The sequence below is a fragment of the Oenanthe melanoleuca genome, chromosome 24 (genome assembly GCF_029582105.1).
Source record: "Oenanthe melanoleuca isolate GR-GAL-2019-014 chromosome 24, OMel1.0, whole genome shotgun sequence".
Taxonomy (NCBI): domain Eukaryota; kingdom Metazoa; phylum Chordata; class Aves; order Passeriformes; family Muscicapidae; genus Oenanthe; species Oenanthe melanoleuca.
In genome coordinates, this window is record NC_079357.1 from 1,395,116 (window position 1) to 1,409,057 (window position 13,942).

A 13,942-nucleotide genomic window follows, 5' to 3' on the forward strand; every position below is an offset into this window, starting at 1 on the left:
AGATTTCAACCCAGGCAGGAGAGGAGCTTCAGGTAAGGATCAAGAGTTAGCAGCATAAATAGAATAAACTGGTTTGGGTTGGAAGGAAACTTCAAGATTATCCAGCCCCAGGCAGGGGCACTTTCCACTAGACCAGGCTGCTCCAAGCCCCTGAAAACCTGAAACAAAATCCCTTTTTCAGTGAGCTCAACCACTGTGTGGCAAAACAGGTCCCAGAGTGGAGAGAGCTGCAAGAAAAACATCAAATCTGGTAGAGAATGATTTCCTGCAGCAACCTCAGGGGGCTAAACCCAAGGAGGGACATTCCTAAAGCTCCTCCAGGCCCCGTGAGATCTGATCCCAGGGAGCCCCTGTGGGGCTGCATTGTTGGACAGACTCAGGAGCTCTCTATTTTCTGTTCCTCAGGTTTGTAGTTTATTATAAAGGGGTGGGTGTAAGAGAGAGTGCAGAGCATGGAGAGTAAGAGAGTGAGAGATAAGAGATAAGAGCAAGGGGGTGAGAGATTGATTTCCCACTTACAATACAATAATTATTCTTCTATGATGAATATTCTAATTTCCAATAACCAATCTAATACAGTATACTAATCTCCTAATATTTGCATGTAACCTATAGGAACTACTAAATCACCATGTTTTATGGCTTTCTTATCTGTAACCCTTATCTTCAAACCTTCCCTGCCAGCCTTGGGACAGGATGTCTGTTGGTTCTTTGGTGTTTGTGACATTTGGTATCATCTAAACAAAGGGAGAGGCCTCAAACCTTCCCATGGCTGTTTTCAGCCTCTATATCAAAATATGCCAACATCTCTATTTCATCTGTTGTTTCAGAATTACTTGCTGGGCACTCATAAGATTTTTCTATTCCTCCCCAACAAGCCCCAAGGCCAGGGAGGAGAAGCCTGCAGCCCCTCAGGTTTCCATCCCTGCCTCTGGGGAGCCCCAGAGCAGCTCCTGGTTGCTGCTGGTTTCACTCCCTGAGCCCCGGGGTGAGGCCAGGGGAGGCACAGATCATTCCCAGAGCAGGAATTAAATGATAATTTAATGGAGCAGCCTCTGCCCCGTGCATTTCTCATTTTCAGAGCCTGCAGCACAGCCCAGCACACCAATGTGGGCAGCATTTGCATAACTGGAGTGCACACACCAGTCTGAACTCAGTGCAGGTGAAAAGGGACATTTTCACCCTCCTCCTCCTCCACACACAACCCCCTCACCAACAAAACAAAATATTTATCTTTCATTAGCTCTTAGCACCTTTTCTGAGTAATTTTTTTAAATTTTTTTTTTTAAGAACAAGCTGTTCTGTAAAACATGAACATTTTCCCTCCAAGGGGAGCTGTCTCCAGCCCACACATGAACAGAGAAGGGAGTCTCTGCCTGCTAAGGAATACAGGATGAGCAGAGCCTGCCCCTCCAGCCCATCCTCCAAGGCTGATGGGAATGGAAAGGTCCCTTCAGCCCCTGAGTGCAGCAGGGATTGGGGTCTGGGACTCGAGAAATAAAAATTGGGCACTTCAGAAATAAAAATGACTGCACAAGGAACACCCTGCTTGTGGCCACTGACAGGTAAAGGACATCAAAGACCATGAAACGTGCCAGTCATAAATGCAGTATTAATTATAGTTAATTATAAATTCCTCTGACTGGCCATACTCTCCTCTCCCTCCATCCCAACCCCCAAAATCATCCCACACTTCATGCTTTTAGTGTTTTTCCATTCAGCAAACCATTCCTAAGCCACCCCAGTTACCCCCCATTCCCACAACCACACTTTTTATTATTGCAAACCACAACTGGAGCACCTGGCTTTGCAGAGATCAGGAGTAACTCAAAACACACACGTGCACCAGGGAAATCCAAATCTTCACTGAGGGCTTTTCCTCTCCCTTGAGCACCCAACCAACTGCTCTGAACCCAGTTTCATCTGATGTGGGGTTTTTTGGAAGCCTGAGGGCTCTTTTAAGGCAAGCAGGATATTCTACCTCATCACCTGAATCTTCTTCCAGCATCCAACAGCCCTGATTTTAATAGGGATGATTTAAATTGCATCTCTCTAGATTCAAACACAGCAAGGCAAGGCAGCAAGAAAATGATTTAATCCACATTTCCTTGGCAAAGGCAGCTTTCAAACTAAAAAGGTGAAAGGAAAACATTCCTTTGGGAAAGGATAATTTCATTGGGGGGGTTATTCCTCTTTCTCTCCCTCTCCGTGCTTTTCCCAAATCTTTTATTCCCATTGTTCAGCCCGTGCTGGGCAGAAGGAGAGAAGAGTTGGCACCATGCTGGGCTCTGAACATGCTCACACAGCAAAGTGCAGACACAGAAACCCAGCAGGGCCCAGAGCCCTGAATTCCCAGTTACAGGATCCAGAGCCCTGGAATTCCCAGTTACAGGGATCCAGAGCCCTGGAATTCCCAGTTACAGGGATCCAGAGCCCTGGAATTCCCAGTTATAGGGATCCAGAGCCCTGGAATTCCCAGTTACAGGGATCCAGAGCCCTGGAATTCCCAGTTACAGGGATCCAGAGCCCTGGAATTCCCAGTTACAGGATCCAGAGCCCTGGAATTCCCAGTTACAGGGATCCAGAGCCCTGAATTCCCAGTTACAGGGATCCAGAGCCCTGGAATTTCCAGTTACAGGGATCCAGAGCCCTGGAATTTCCAGTTATAGGGATCCAGAGCCCTGAATTCCCAGTTACAGGGATCCAGAGCCATGAATTCCCAGTTACAGGGGTCCAGAGCCATGAATTCCCAGTTACAGGGATCCAGAGCCCTGAATTCCCAGTTACAGGGATCCAGAGCCCTGGAATTTCCAGTTACAGGGATCCAGAGCCCTGGAATTTCCAGTTACAGGGATCCAGAGCCCTGGAATTTCCAGTTATAGGGATCCAGAGCCCTGAATTCCCAGTTACAGGGATCCAGAGCCCTGGAATTCCCAACTCCAGAGATCCAGAGCCCTGGAATTCCCAGCTCCAGCAGTGCCCAGAGCCCTGAATTCCCAGTTCCCTAAAGCCCTGGAATTCCCAGCTCCAGCACTCCCAGAGCCCTGGAATTCCCAGTTCTCTAAAGCCCTGCAATTCCCAGCTCCAGCAGCTCGCAGGCCTGGAATTCCCAGTCACAGTTCCCTAAATCCCTGGAATTCCCAGTTCCCTAAAGTCCTGGAATTCCCAGTTCCCTACAGCCATGCAATTCCCAGTCACAGTTCCCTAAATCCCTGGAATTCCCAGTCACAATTCCCAAAATCCCTGCAATTCCCAGTTCCCTAAATCCCTGGAATTCCCAGTTCCCTAAATCCCTGCAATTCCCAGTTCCCTACAGCCCTGCAATTCCCAGTTCCCTACAGCCCTGCAATTCCCAGTTCCCTACAGCCCTGGAATTCCCAGTTCCCTACAGCCCTGCAATTCCCAGTTCCCTACAGCCCTGGAATTCCCAGTTCCCTAAATCCCTGCAATTCCCAGTTCCCTACAGCCCTGCAATTCCCAGTTCCCTACATCCATGCAATTCCCAGCTCCAGCACTCCCAGTTACTCACTCGGTGCCTCGGAGCTCTGGGATGCAGGAGGAGCCGGGGCTGCCATGGAAACAAGGATGGACAGCACAGTCAGGGTCAGGCACTCCAGGCAAGCAGGGCTGTCCTGCTTTTTTGGCTTTTTTTGGGGTTTTTTTTTTGGCTAATTTACATGGTAGTAGCTTGGTTAAATTGTTAGTGTGCTCCCTAGAATGATTTAGTTTTTGTTGTGAGATAGGGTTATAAACTAGGCTTAAACTTTTAAAGGGATAAAGGAAAACTTTGTGAATAGAAATTAAAAGAGAAAAAAATAGTGAAAATTAGAATAAGACATTCAGAACACTTTTCCGCCCCTCACACTCTCCTCTATTACACTGATAACACAGAGAAACAAATTAGTCTGTTTATTATCTCTAAATTAGTCTTTTTCTAATTAACTCAGGGGGAGGAATCTCTTTTGTTAGTTTAGGAGACTTTTTAATAAGAAAATAGGGGTTTTTTGTGGCTTTAATTTTTATGGATGGCAGTTGTTTGGGAAATTTGTAACTGGGAAGTTTTTGATTTTGTGCACAGGACAAGGAATGGCTTTGCTCCCAAAAATCCTGGAGGGACATGAGCTGGGAGTGATTTCTCTGTAAAACTGTTAAAACCAACCACAAAACATTTTTTTTTTTTTTTTGGGTTTTAAAACCCAAAGAATTCCCATTCCTGAGTTGTTTGGGACCAGCCCCACAGAGTTCAACACTTTGGGGTTCAAACCACCCCCTGGTTCTCTCTGTTTGTCAGGAAAAGGAAAGGAAGAAAAGCAGCAAATGGTTAAAATGAAAATGCAAACCCAGGTCAACTCAGACTTCTCATCTGTGCCACTGTAATCCACAATTATCACTAATTACCTCATGCAGAGGCAGCCTAAGATAGAAAGAAACTTCTTTTTCTTATTGAGGGAAATTAAAAAAAAAATCAAAATGACTTCAGACTTATCCCAGCAGGCATTAAAAACTGTGTCAGCTTTTACATCCAGACAGAAACTTTAAAGAGCAGGGCAAGGAAAACAAGTGGCTTTGATTAATCTGAGCTGTAAAATTCCTGAAATGTCTCTGGGACCTTCAAATCACACCTGAGGGGACAGAAATTCCTCCTGCCCACAGAGAGGTGACTGGAATTCCAGCAGAGATGGGAAAAGGGAATTTTTGTGGTGCCATAGGACTGATCCCAGCAGCAAAGCTTGGAGGAGCAGGATGGATTGGTAAATTAAAAATGGATTTAAGGAGGAAAACTGGAACTGGGGAGCACAGAGGGACTGGCAGCCTACTGCCACATGAAAATTAAAATAAAATAAAACAAAATAAAACAAAATAAAACAAAATAAAGTAAAAATTTTAAAAAAGCAGGAGACTCCAGTGAGAAGTGCTGGAATGTTCTGCAAAGCCACCTGCCTGTCCCCAGGTGATGGATGGGGCTGGGCAGAGCTCTGGGGCTGCACCAGAGCTTTTCCTGTTCCATTTCCTCTGCTCTCAGCTGGTTTTTCCTGTTCCATTTCCTCTGCTTCCAGCTGGCTTTTCCTGTTCTATTTCCTCTGTTTTCAGCTGGTTTTTCCTGTTCCATTTCCTCTGTTTTAAGCTGGTTTTTCCTGTTCTATTTCCTCTGTTTTAAGCTGGTTTTTCCTGTTCCATTTCCTCTGTTTTAAGCTGGTTTTTCCTGTTCTATTTCCTCTGTTTTAAGCTGGTTTTTCCTGTTCCATTTCCTCTGCTCTCAGCTGGTTTTTCCCCCTTTTCCTGCAGCCCTGACCCCCATCCCCCCCATTCCATCACTGCCCCTGGAATTAACCCCCTCACACTGCACAAATGCTCTGGAAGTGCCTCCCTAACTGGTCCTGCTGTCCATCTGTCCATCCATCCCTCCCCTTCCTGCTCCACTAAACCCAAGTTTTTATCCAGTGCAATCTTCCGGGGGAAACGGCGCAAGCGCGGTTCCAAAATTTAAAAAAAAAAAAAAATTGGGTTCAAAACAAAAATATTAAAAATTCCCCTCCTGTTTTATCACTTCAGGAATATCAGAGAATGTTACAGCAGCTTCTTGGAGCTTGTCCTTGTAATCTGGGCAATAAGAGCAGCTCCCCAGGAGGATGCAGGGATAAATGGAATAATGCTCACTGGGATAAAAAGGGATTTTTAGCTCCATTGATCAGTTTTGATTGGAAAGGCACAAAGCTGTGGAGCAATCTCAATATTTCACTCACAATTACACCAACCCATCACATTCCTGACTCATTTGGCACAGGGAAGGGGGGAACATGCCATTATTTTCAGATTTAGTATGAGGTTCATTTATTTCATCACACAATCTACACAAGTGCTGGAAGACTGTCCAGTGGTAAAGATCATTAGTGAGAAGAGGAAAAAAAACTGAATTTTTTTTTTCTTCAATTTTGTGCTTTCAAAATTGTGGAGATATTTAGAATTTTTAAGTTTTTGGTTGGTTCTGGTCTAAACCAGACCTGAAATTTCGTTGAATTGATTTCCCTGAATTATCTCAATATCATTAAAATTGAACAATTTTTAATGGATTCATAAATATGAAGCCTTCCACTACTCCACTCTGAGTCAACAAGCTAACTATTATTATTTTGATTATTATTATTATTAGGTAATCACTACATTAAATATTTCAACTGCATGCTGTAGAGCACAGACAAAGAATTAACCCTAATTCTGTTCTAAAAAAGAGCAGAGTCAGTGTTGTTAGGGAATGGACACTACCAGTTACTCCAATCCTAAAGCCCCTGAGAGGAAAAAGGCACTAAAAATTAAAAGCTGGAATTCCTGGGTGTTAGAGGAACACTCTAAAAACACCAAGAGAGAGTGAAAGAAATGCAGAGAGCACTTACGTGGGTGAGGGATGCCTGCAGTTTATCCATGGATGGGACACAAAAACCAAATAAAAAGAACGGAGATAGACACACACACACAAAAAAAAATAAATGTAGAAGATGAATAAATAAATAAATGAAGAGCAGACAGAGAATGTGGAGCTGGGAAATGGCCATCCCAGGTGTGTCCTGCTCAGCAGGGATGGGCAGAAGGTGGAAAAGTCGAGCCTGGGCAGAGCTCAGGGGCTCCAGACATGCTGGGTCCAGCAGAGAAATTCCAGCAGAGGCTGGGAACAGCAGCCAGGGCTGAATGCAGGGAAAGAACCACAGGGGAAGCAGCTCTCCCTGCCTGCTTTGCTCACACCTCCCCACTTTTTAATTGTCCTCCTCTCCTTCCCACCCTGAAGAGCTCCCTGGGACTGGATTCTTTCCTGGAACAGGATGCAGTGCAGGGTCACAGCAGGACATGGCAATGGCCCAGGCAGAGCAGGAAGAGCCTGAGGAATCCATGGGATCCCCTCAAAGATCTCACAGAGCAGCCCTCCCTCCCTCCCTCCTTCCCTCCACCTTGCCCTGTGCTGAACACTCAGTCTGGAAAGCAAACCAGCCTTGTGACAGTGACATCACACTCTCTGGGACCAAAACCCTCCTCAGCTGCTCCTTCTCATTAAAATTCTCCTTCACACAGCCCCTTCCCTCTGACACCACCAAGGTTAAACTGCAAACACCAACCACAGCAAATAAAACCGCTCCTCTGCCTCCCCCCGCTCCAAAGAAGATTTTTTAATCCTCAACAAAATCCACTCCAAGCCAGAACCACAGAGGGTGCAGCGAGGTCTGTGAGAGAGAAAAGGTGAGATGCATGCGTGGCAGAGATGCCAGGAGTGGGGAGCAGAGGGCAGAGCAGGCTGGGCTCTACTTACGGACTGGCTGGGTCTTGAACTCTGCGGGCAGGCTGAGCTCCCCCACGCCCTTGCCATTGACTGCTGACAGCCTCACTGCATAGGTGGTCTCAGGCCTCAGCCCCGTGATGGTCACCATCCCCTCCACGTTGGCTGGCAGGGGAAAAAAAAGCAAAGGGAAGCTCAGGATTCAAAAAAAAAAAAAAAAAAAAAAAAAGGAATAAAGAAACTTCGTTTTCCCCGCGCTGTGGGAAAAAGGGATAAATAAACCTGACTCCACTCCAGTGGGGAATTAAAATAAGAATTTCAGCTTCACATGGGATTGGTGGTAGAAAATTCAGCTCTGGAGTAAAACTCTCCTTTTCACAGCCCTCCCCAAATCTAAGCTCTTTTGGCTTTATTTGACTCCAAGATGGATTTTTTGCAGTGGGCACTGCTATAGATCACTTCAACAAGACAGGTTTGCTGCTGGAACAGCAGAGTTTATTTTCCAAGGGGTGACAGACGAGGGCTCAAAAGCCTCCTGTGGGAAGCAGCAAGTGAAATCTGTTATTCCAAGGGGGTTCTTCCTCTTGCTCACACAGAGCTCTCAGCAAACTGAAAATTCCAGCAAATGTTAAAAAACTTGTCTGGGCCCCCCAGCCTGAACCCTCCACCCTCCCTGGCGTTTCCCCAGTGGAAAACCAAATTTGTTTTGGTGCTGGGGGGGAAGGAACTGGGTTTTTTTGTCGCTCCTACCTTCCTTGGCATCGTAGAGCCTGGCGTGCCAGTCCCCCTCGCCCAGGGCTCTCCACTCTGCCTTGTACCTGAGGATGGGCACCCCGCCCGTGGCCTCGGGCTCCTCAAACTCCACCTGGGCACTGCTGGAATAGGGCTCCACCCTGCCGATGGAGGGCGAGGAGGGCGTGTCTGGGGACAAGGGACAGCAGCCAGTGAGACACAGCGGCTGGGCAAGGAGCCTGGGGACACCCAGCAGCACAGGGCAGGAAGGGATGGGGCTCTCACAGTGTCCAGGCAGCTTTTAAACAGTCACACATGTGGGGATGTGAACAGAAATGTGGATTCTGTCACAGTGACCCTGATCTCCTGGCACACATTATCTGCTCATGGGCCATCTTTAAACCAGCTGGGCAATCATCTTTATCTTCCCACAGCCCATCCTCCCTCCAGGAGATATCTCCTGTTCATGGCCAGTGAGTCCCAGGGCATGACTGATAAAATTCCATCATCCCACTGGGAGATGCTCCAGCCAGGGGAGGAGCCAAGACTTTCCTACCCAGATAAAAACAGATTTTGAACAGCAGGATACCATCTTTCCACTGGATTCCCGATTTCGTTGCTGTTTAGAACTTTGTTGTTTACTTTTATTTTAGGTTTTCTAATCTTGGTATGCTGTTTTTTTAGTTTTTTTTTTTCTTTTTCAATTTAGCATAGTTTATATTTTAGTAGTTTTGAAGGGTCTTAACAAGTTGCAGAAAAACACTTAAAAATGGCTTATTTAGTGTATTTGTTATAAACATTGGTTTAAACTTAGAAATATGCAGAAAAACAGGCACAGGAAAATACAGCAAAATATGCAGAAAAACAGCTAAATATAGTTTGCTTGGTGCATACAATACAGACCTTGTTCAGGCATGTCACTATGGCCCAGAATTGTTTAGCACTACTACAAGACCATTCCCAAATCTGCCTCTGCAGCCCTCCTGGCAGCTCTGAGGTTTGGATCCTGCAGCACAGCTGCTGTCAGGGGGGTCTGGCAGGTTTGGGGTGCACAAAGCAAAGAGCACAGGAAAGAACAAACCCCTCGAGAAACAAGGGAACAGAGATGCTGAGCAGCTCCCACCCAGCAGGAAACCCAAGAACAGCCTCTCTGGAGCTGCTCTCCTGCCAGCCCAGCAGGGCCCCCCTGTCACCTGCTGCTCACCTGCCTGCACCAGGATGAACTCGGAGGACTCCTGCCCGATGCGGTTCACGGCCGTGCAGTTGTAGTTCCCAAAGTCATTCTCCGAGTCTGGGGTCACCTGTGGGGGGCAAGGAAGGCTCAGGCTGGGATCACAAAACCCTTTTCACTCTGCCAAGGCACCCTGGATCTAGCTGGGGAGAAGCTGCAATAAAATCCAGATCTGCTCCCAGGGCTGTCCGTGGGGGAAGAGAAGTGCAGTGGGCAAAAAGCAGGGGCTGTGTCTTCTGTTACCTGATTTTCTTTATCTTCCATTTCCTGATTTTCTTTATCCTCCATTTCCTGATTTTCTTTATCCTCCATTTCCTTGCTTCCTTTATCTTCTACAAGCTGATTTTCTCATAATTTATATGCCAGAAACACCACCCCAACTTCATTTCTACCGAGAGGACAAGACTGAATTCCCCCAACAGCAATTATTTGAAGGCACTGAGCCCTCCTGGCTTTTGCTCACCTCCAGGTAACTGGCTGAGGGGGTGTTGTAGATCTTGATGTTGCTGTAGTTGGAGCTGGGGAGGAGCTGCCCGTCCCGGAACCAGGAGATGACAGCACTGGGGTAGGCAAACACCTCACAGGTGATGTTCACCTGGTTTCCTTCCCACGTGTACACGGCCACAGGGCCCTGCAGCTTGGGGGCATCTGAAAGACACATTTGGGAAGGCAGTTGGAGCCAGCCAAGCTCCCAGAGCAGCCCAGGCAGCCTCTCTGTGAGGATCCCTTGGCTGGAGTCCACCTCAATGCAGGAAAGGGAATCTAATACTGGAAATGGGAACTGTCCTCTCATCCAGGGGGTGGGGATGGATTCTGCTGAAGGGCACAAAGAGAAAACCTGCTCAGCCCCACAGCTGCTCCTGTGCAGGATGGATCTGGGATATGATGCCAGCAAAGCTGTTCTAGGGGAGAGCTTTGATTCCCAACAAACGGGACTGCAGCAGATCCGTGGTGAGGTGCAAACACCTCATTGGATACTGCTGGGAACCACCCGGGGGGGATCCAAGCCTTTCCTACCCAGATAAAAACTGACATTTTGGACACCAAGGCACCTTCTTCCCACTGGATTCCAGAGGAAAACCAGACCTTTGCACATCATCCCTGGAGCTTCAGAGGAAACTGCACCTTCTCCAGGAGCACTGCTCCAGCTGAACCACATCTGCCACTGCAGGAGGATGCAGCCACCATTGAATGGGACTGTGCCAACACCCTGACTGACTGACGGGTGTCAGCTTGGATTCTGACTCTGGCAGGGTTTGGGATTGTTCTTTGTAATGCTGCATTTCTATTTTAATTTTCCTAGTAAAGAACTGTTATTCCTAATTCCCATATCTTTGCCTGAGAGTCCCTTAATTCCAAAATTATAATAATAATTTGGAGGGAGGGGGTTTACATTCTCCATTTCAAAGAGAATCTTCTGCCTTTCTTGGCAGATACCTGTCCCCAAACCAGGACAGATTTTGGCGCCCAACGTGGGGCATGAATCCACGATTGAGATTTTCATGCTCTTCATGACATGGGACGTTTTCTCCTGTTGCCCAATGAATTGCTATCCTGACTTAGATTCACAAACCCTCCTATAAATATAGGCTGGTTTTGGATAAAGTATTGCTTTAGTGTGTTGCTGTTATTCACCACTCCTAGCAAATAGCGACAAACACCCTTCAACACCTCAGATTTCCTCATCCCCACGCCCATCCTGGCCCGCAGGGAGGGGAACAGGGAGCGAGCCAGGCTCCCCAGGGCACTCACACTGCACTTCCAGGTACATGGCCTGCGAGTCCTGGCCGATGGTGTTGCTGGCCGTGCACACGTACTCGCCCGCGTCCGTGTACTGGATGTCCTTGAGCGTGAGCGAGGAGACGCGCGCGTGGCTGCGCACCACGATGCGCCCGTCCAGCGTCTGCACAGAGCACAGGGCAGTCACACGGGGCACAGGCAGGGCACAGAGCCCGGCCCCAGCCCCCGGGGCAGCCCCCAGGGCCGGCACGGCCCCTGCCTCGCCGCAGCGCCCGCGGGGATCCCCCGGCCCGGCCGCGACTCCTGCCACGCGGGGCTGGGGCAGAACTGGCAAGAGGGACCAGAGGATCAGCTGCTGCACATCAGGAATGCTGAGAACAGAGTCAAGCTCCTCCCCAGCATGGCAACTGCAGAGAGCCAGCTCTGGTTAAAAAGTTTTGCCAGCATGCAAAGAGGAAAAAAAAAGAAAAAAAGGGAATCTCCCCGATAGCTTCCAGTCAGAATCCAGCCCTTCCTGTCCTCTCAGCAATACTGGTCTTATCCCAGCAATACTGGTTTTATTCCAGCAATACTGGTTTTATCCTAATCCTCTCAGCAATACTGGTTTTATCTCAGCAATACTGGTTTTATCCTAATCCTCTCAGCAATACTGGTTTTATCTCAGCAATACTGGTTTTATCCTAATCCTCTCAGCAATACTGGTTTTATCTCAGCAATACTGGTTTTATCCCAATCCTCCCAGCAATACTGGTTTTATCTCAGCAATACTGGTTTTATCCCAATCCTCCCAGCAATACTGGTTTTATCTCAGCAATACTGGTTTTATTCCAGCAATACTGGTTTTAGCCCAGTCCTCTCAGCAATACTGGTCTTATCCCAGCAATACTGGTTTTATTCCAGCAATACTGGTTTTATCCTAATCCTCTCAGCAATACTGGTTTTATCTCAGCAATACTGGTTTTATCCCAATCCTCCCAGCAATACTGGTTTTATCTCAGCAATACTGGTTTTATTCCAGCAATACTGGTTTTAGCCCAGTCCTCTCAGCAATACTGGTCTTATCCTAGCAATACTGGTTTTATCTCAGCCATACTGGTTTTTTCCCAGTCCTCTCAGCCATACTGGTTTTTTCCCAGCAATACTGGTTTTATCCCAGTCCTCTCAGCAATACTGGCTTTATCCCAGTCCTCCCAGCAATACTGGCTTTATCCCAGTGTCCCTGCAGTGGGTAAGGAAGAACAGATCCAGAGCTCAGAGCTGAATGAGGCAAAAAGGAAGCTCAGAACTTCCACCTGAACGTGGCACACGAAGAGAGGGAAGAGCAGTTAAAAGGGCAAGAAACCCTCTAGAGACAGCCCTGCCTCAAGAAAATTCCAGAACCATTTCCCACACACAGGGGAGTGTGGGGATGCCACTGACAGAGAGAAACAAGGGATGTAAAATCCAAGGGGATTGCCAAGTGACTGCTCCCACCCCAGCCCACCCCAAGCTGTTTCTTCCTCCCCAGTTTGTCACCAAAGCTCCCCCAATCCATGAAAACACAAAGCCATGGCCTCCTCTCTCCCTCCTGGTGCTTCTGCCTCACCCTGGCAGCTCCACAGCACAGCTCCCTCCTCTCAATTCTGATTCTGCAGCACAAACACAAGGGAGGAAATTTGGCACCCTCGAGGCTGTGCCTGCTGCTGCTCTCCAGGAGCATCTGTTTTCTTGGAAGGTACAGGACAAGTGCTGATGAATGAGTAAAACCCTGAGGATTTCCAACAGCCAAGTGCACAAAAAACATCTCTGCTATCTCAGGTGCCAGACCTCTGGGCCTGAAGCCTCTCTCTGTGCTGAGATAAAGTCTCAGGCCCTGAGGCTGACAAAGTTTCTGCAAATAAATGTCTTTTGTCACCTCAGTAAGTTCCAGTATCAGTCCACGGGCACCAGGCCAGTTTAAAATGCACAAAAATAGAATCTTCTGATGACACATAAACAACTGTGTGTGTTTTCCTCCTCTCTTCTCCCCTGCTGCAATCCCTGGCCAGTGCCATGAGCTCCAAACTCCATCCCTGCCCTGCCAGGACAGTTATTCCATGGACACGTGGTGCTGTGGCCATCATTTCCTAGAGCCTTACATGGAGCTTCTGTGGCTGTTACCTCCCTCCCCTGGCTGACTGCTCTGCTCTCCTTCTGTCTGGTTCTTTATTTCCCTCCAAACCCCAGCTCACTGCCAGCAGCACCCATGGGTGCCAGGACTCCTCATCTGGGGCAATATTCTCAATATTTGTCTCTGTGACCTCCCCAGAAGAGTGCAAGGGACAAAACAGCAGTGCGGGATCACCACAGGTGATTCCAGAAAAGGCAATTTTACACCCAAATGTCTCCTGCCTTTCTCCCCCACTTCCTCCAGGTCCAACACAAAGGAGAGCCAGGAAATCATGGTCAGTGATGATTTCTTGAGCAGTGCAATTGATTCTGGAGATTAAGCTGTTTTTTAATGCAAAAAGGCACAAGGGAGGAAAAGGAGAGATCAGGAAGAGAAAAACGCCTACCCAAGAAAGCACAGCACAAATTTCCTATGGCTGCTGGAGACAGGACTGGCAGGAATTTGGGAGCCAGATGTTGACATCTGTAACCCTTTTACTCAAATCTCCCTGATTGCAAGGATCTGAGCTAACAAAATGCTTTTCTTAGGGGAGAGCAGCTCAGGGCCATGGGCAGTGAATCATTCCTCAGAACAGAGTAGAATATTCTCTATATTGCCAATTACTGCCATTCATCCTCAGCTGCTGCAGGTGTTTTCCCCCAAATTCTGGCCCTGCCCTGGGGCACAGCCTGTGATCACAGCTGGGCAAGAGCTCAGGAGCTCAGGGGCAAAGGGTAGAGCAGAGACAAATAAAAATGCATTTATCCCCCTTCCCTTCTCCTTCTGGAGCTTTCAGCCTTTCCCAAACAAGCACCCACTAATAATTCTGCACAGTCCTGTCTCCTCC

At 47.8% G+C, this 13,942-nt stretch overlaps 1 protein-coding gene across 6 annotated transcripts in view; it reads right to left on the minus strand.

The window, feature by feature from the left end:
• The window catches only part of NCAM1 (neural cell adhesion molecule 1), a 92,420-nt gene that overhangs the window by 21,669 nt on the left and 56,809 nt on the right, over positions 1–13,942 (minus strand). For all 6 annotated transcript variants that reach the window (XM_056509646.1, XM_056509647.1, XM_056509649.1 and 3 more), the window contains 5 exons: positions 10,980–11,130; positions 9,691–9,875; positions 9,201–9,297; positions 8,015–8,185; positions 7,298–7,429 (listed from right to left, as the gene is read on the minus strand). In XM_056509646.1, coding sequence (XP_056365621.1) covers positions 7,298–7,429; positions 8,015–8,185; positions 9,201–9,297; positions 9,691–9,875; positions 10,980–11,130 — 736 coding nt within the window. The remainder of the gene's footprint in view (positions 1–7,297; positions 7,430–8,014; positions 8,186–9,200; positions 9,298–9,690; positions 9,876–10,979; positions 11,131–13,942) is intronic.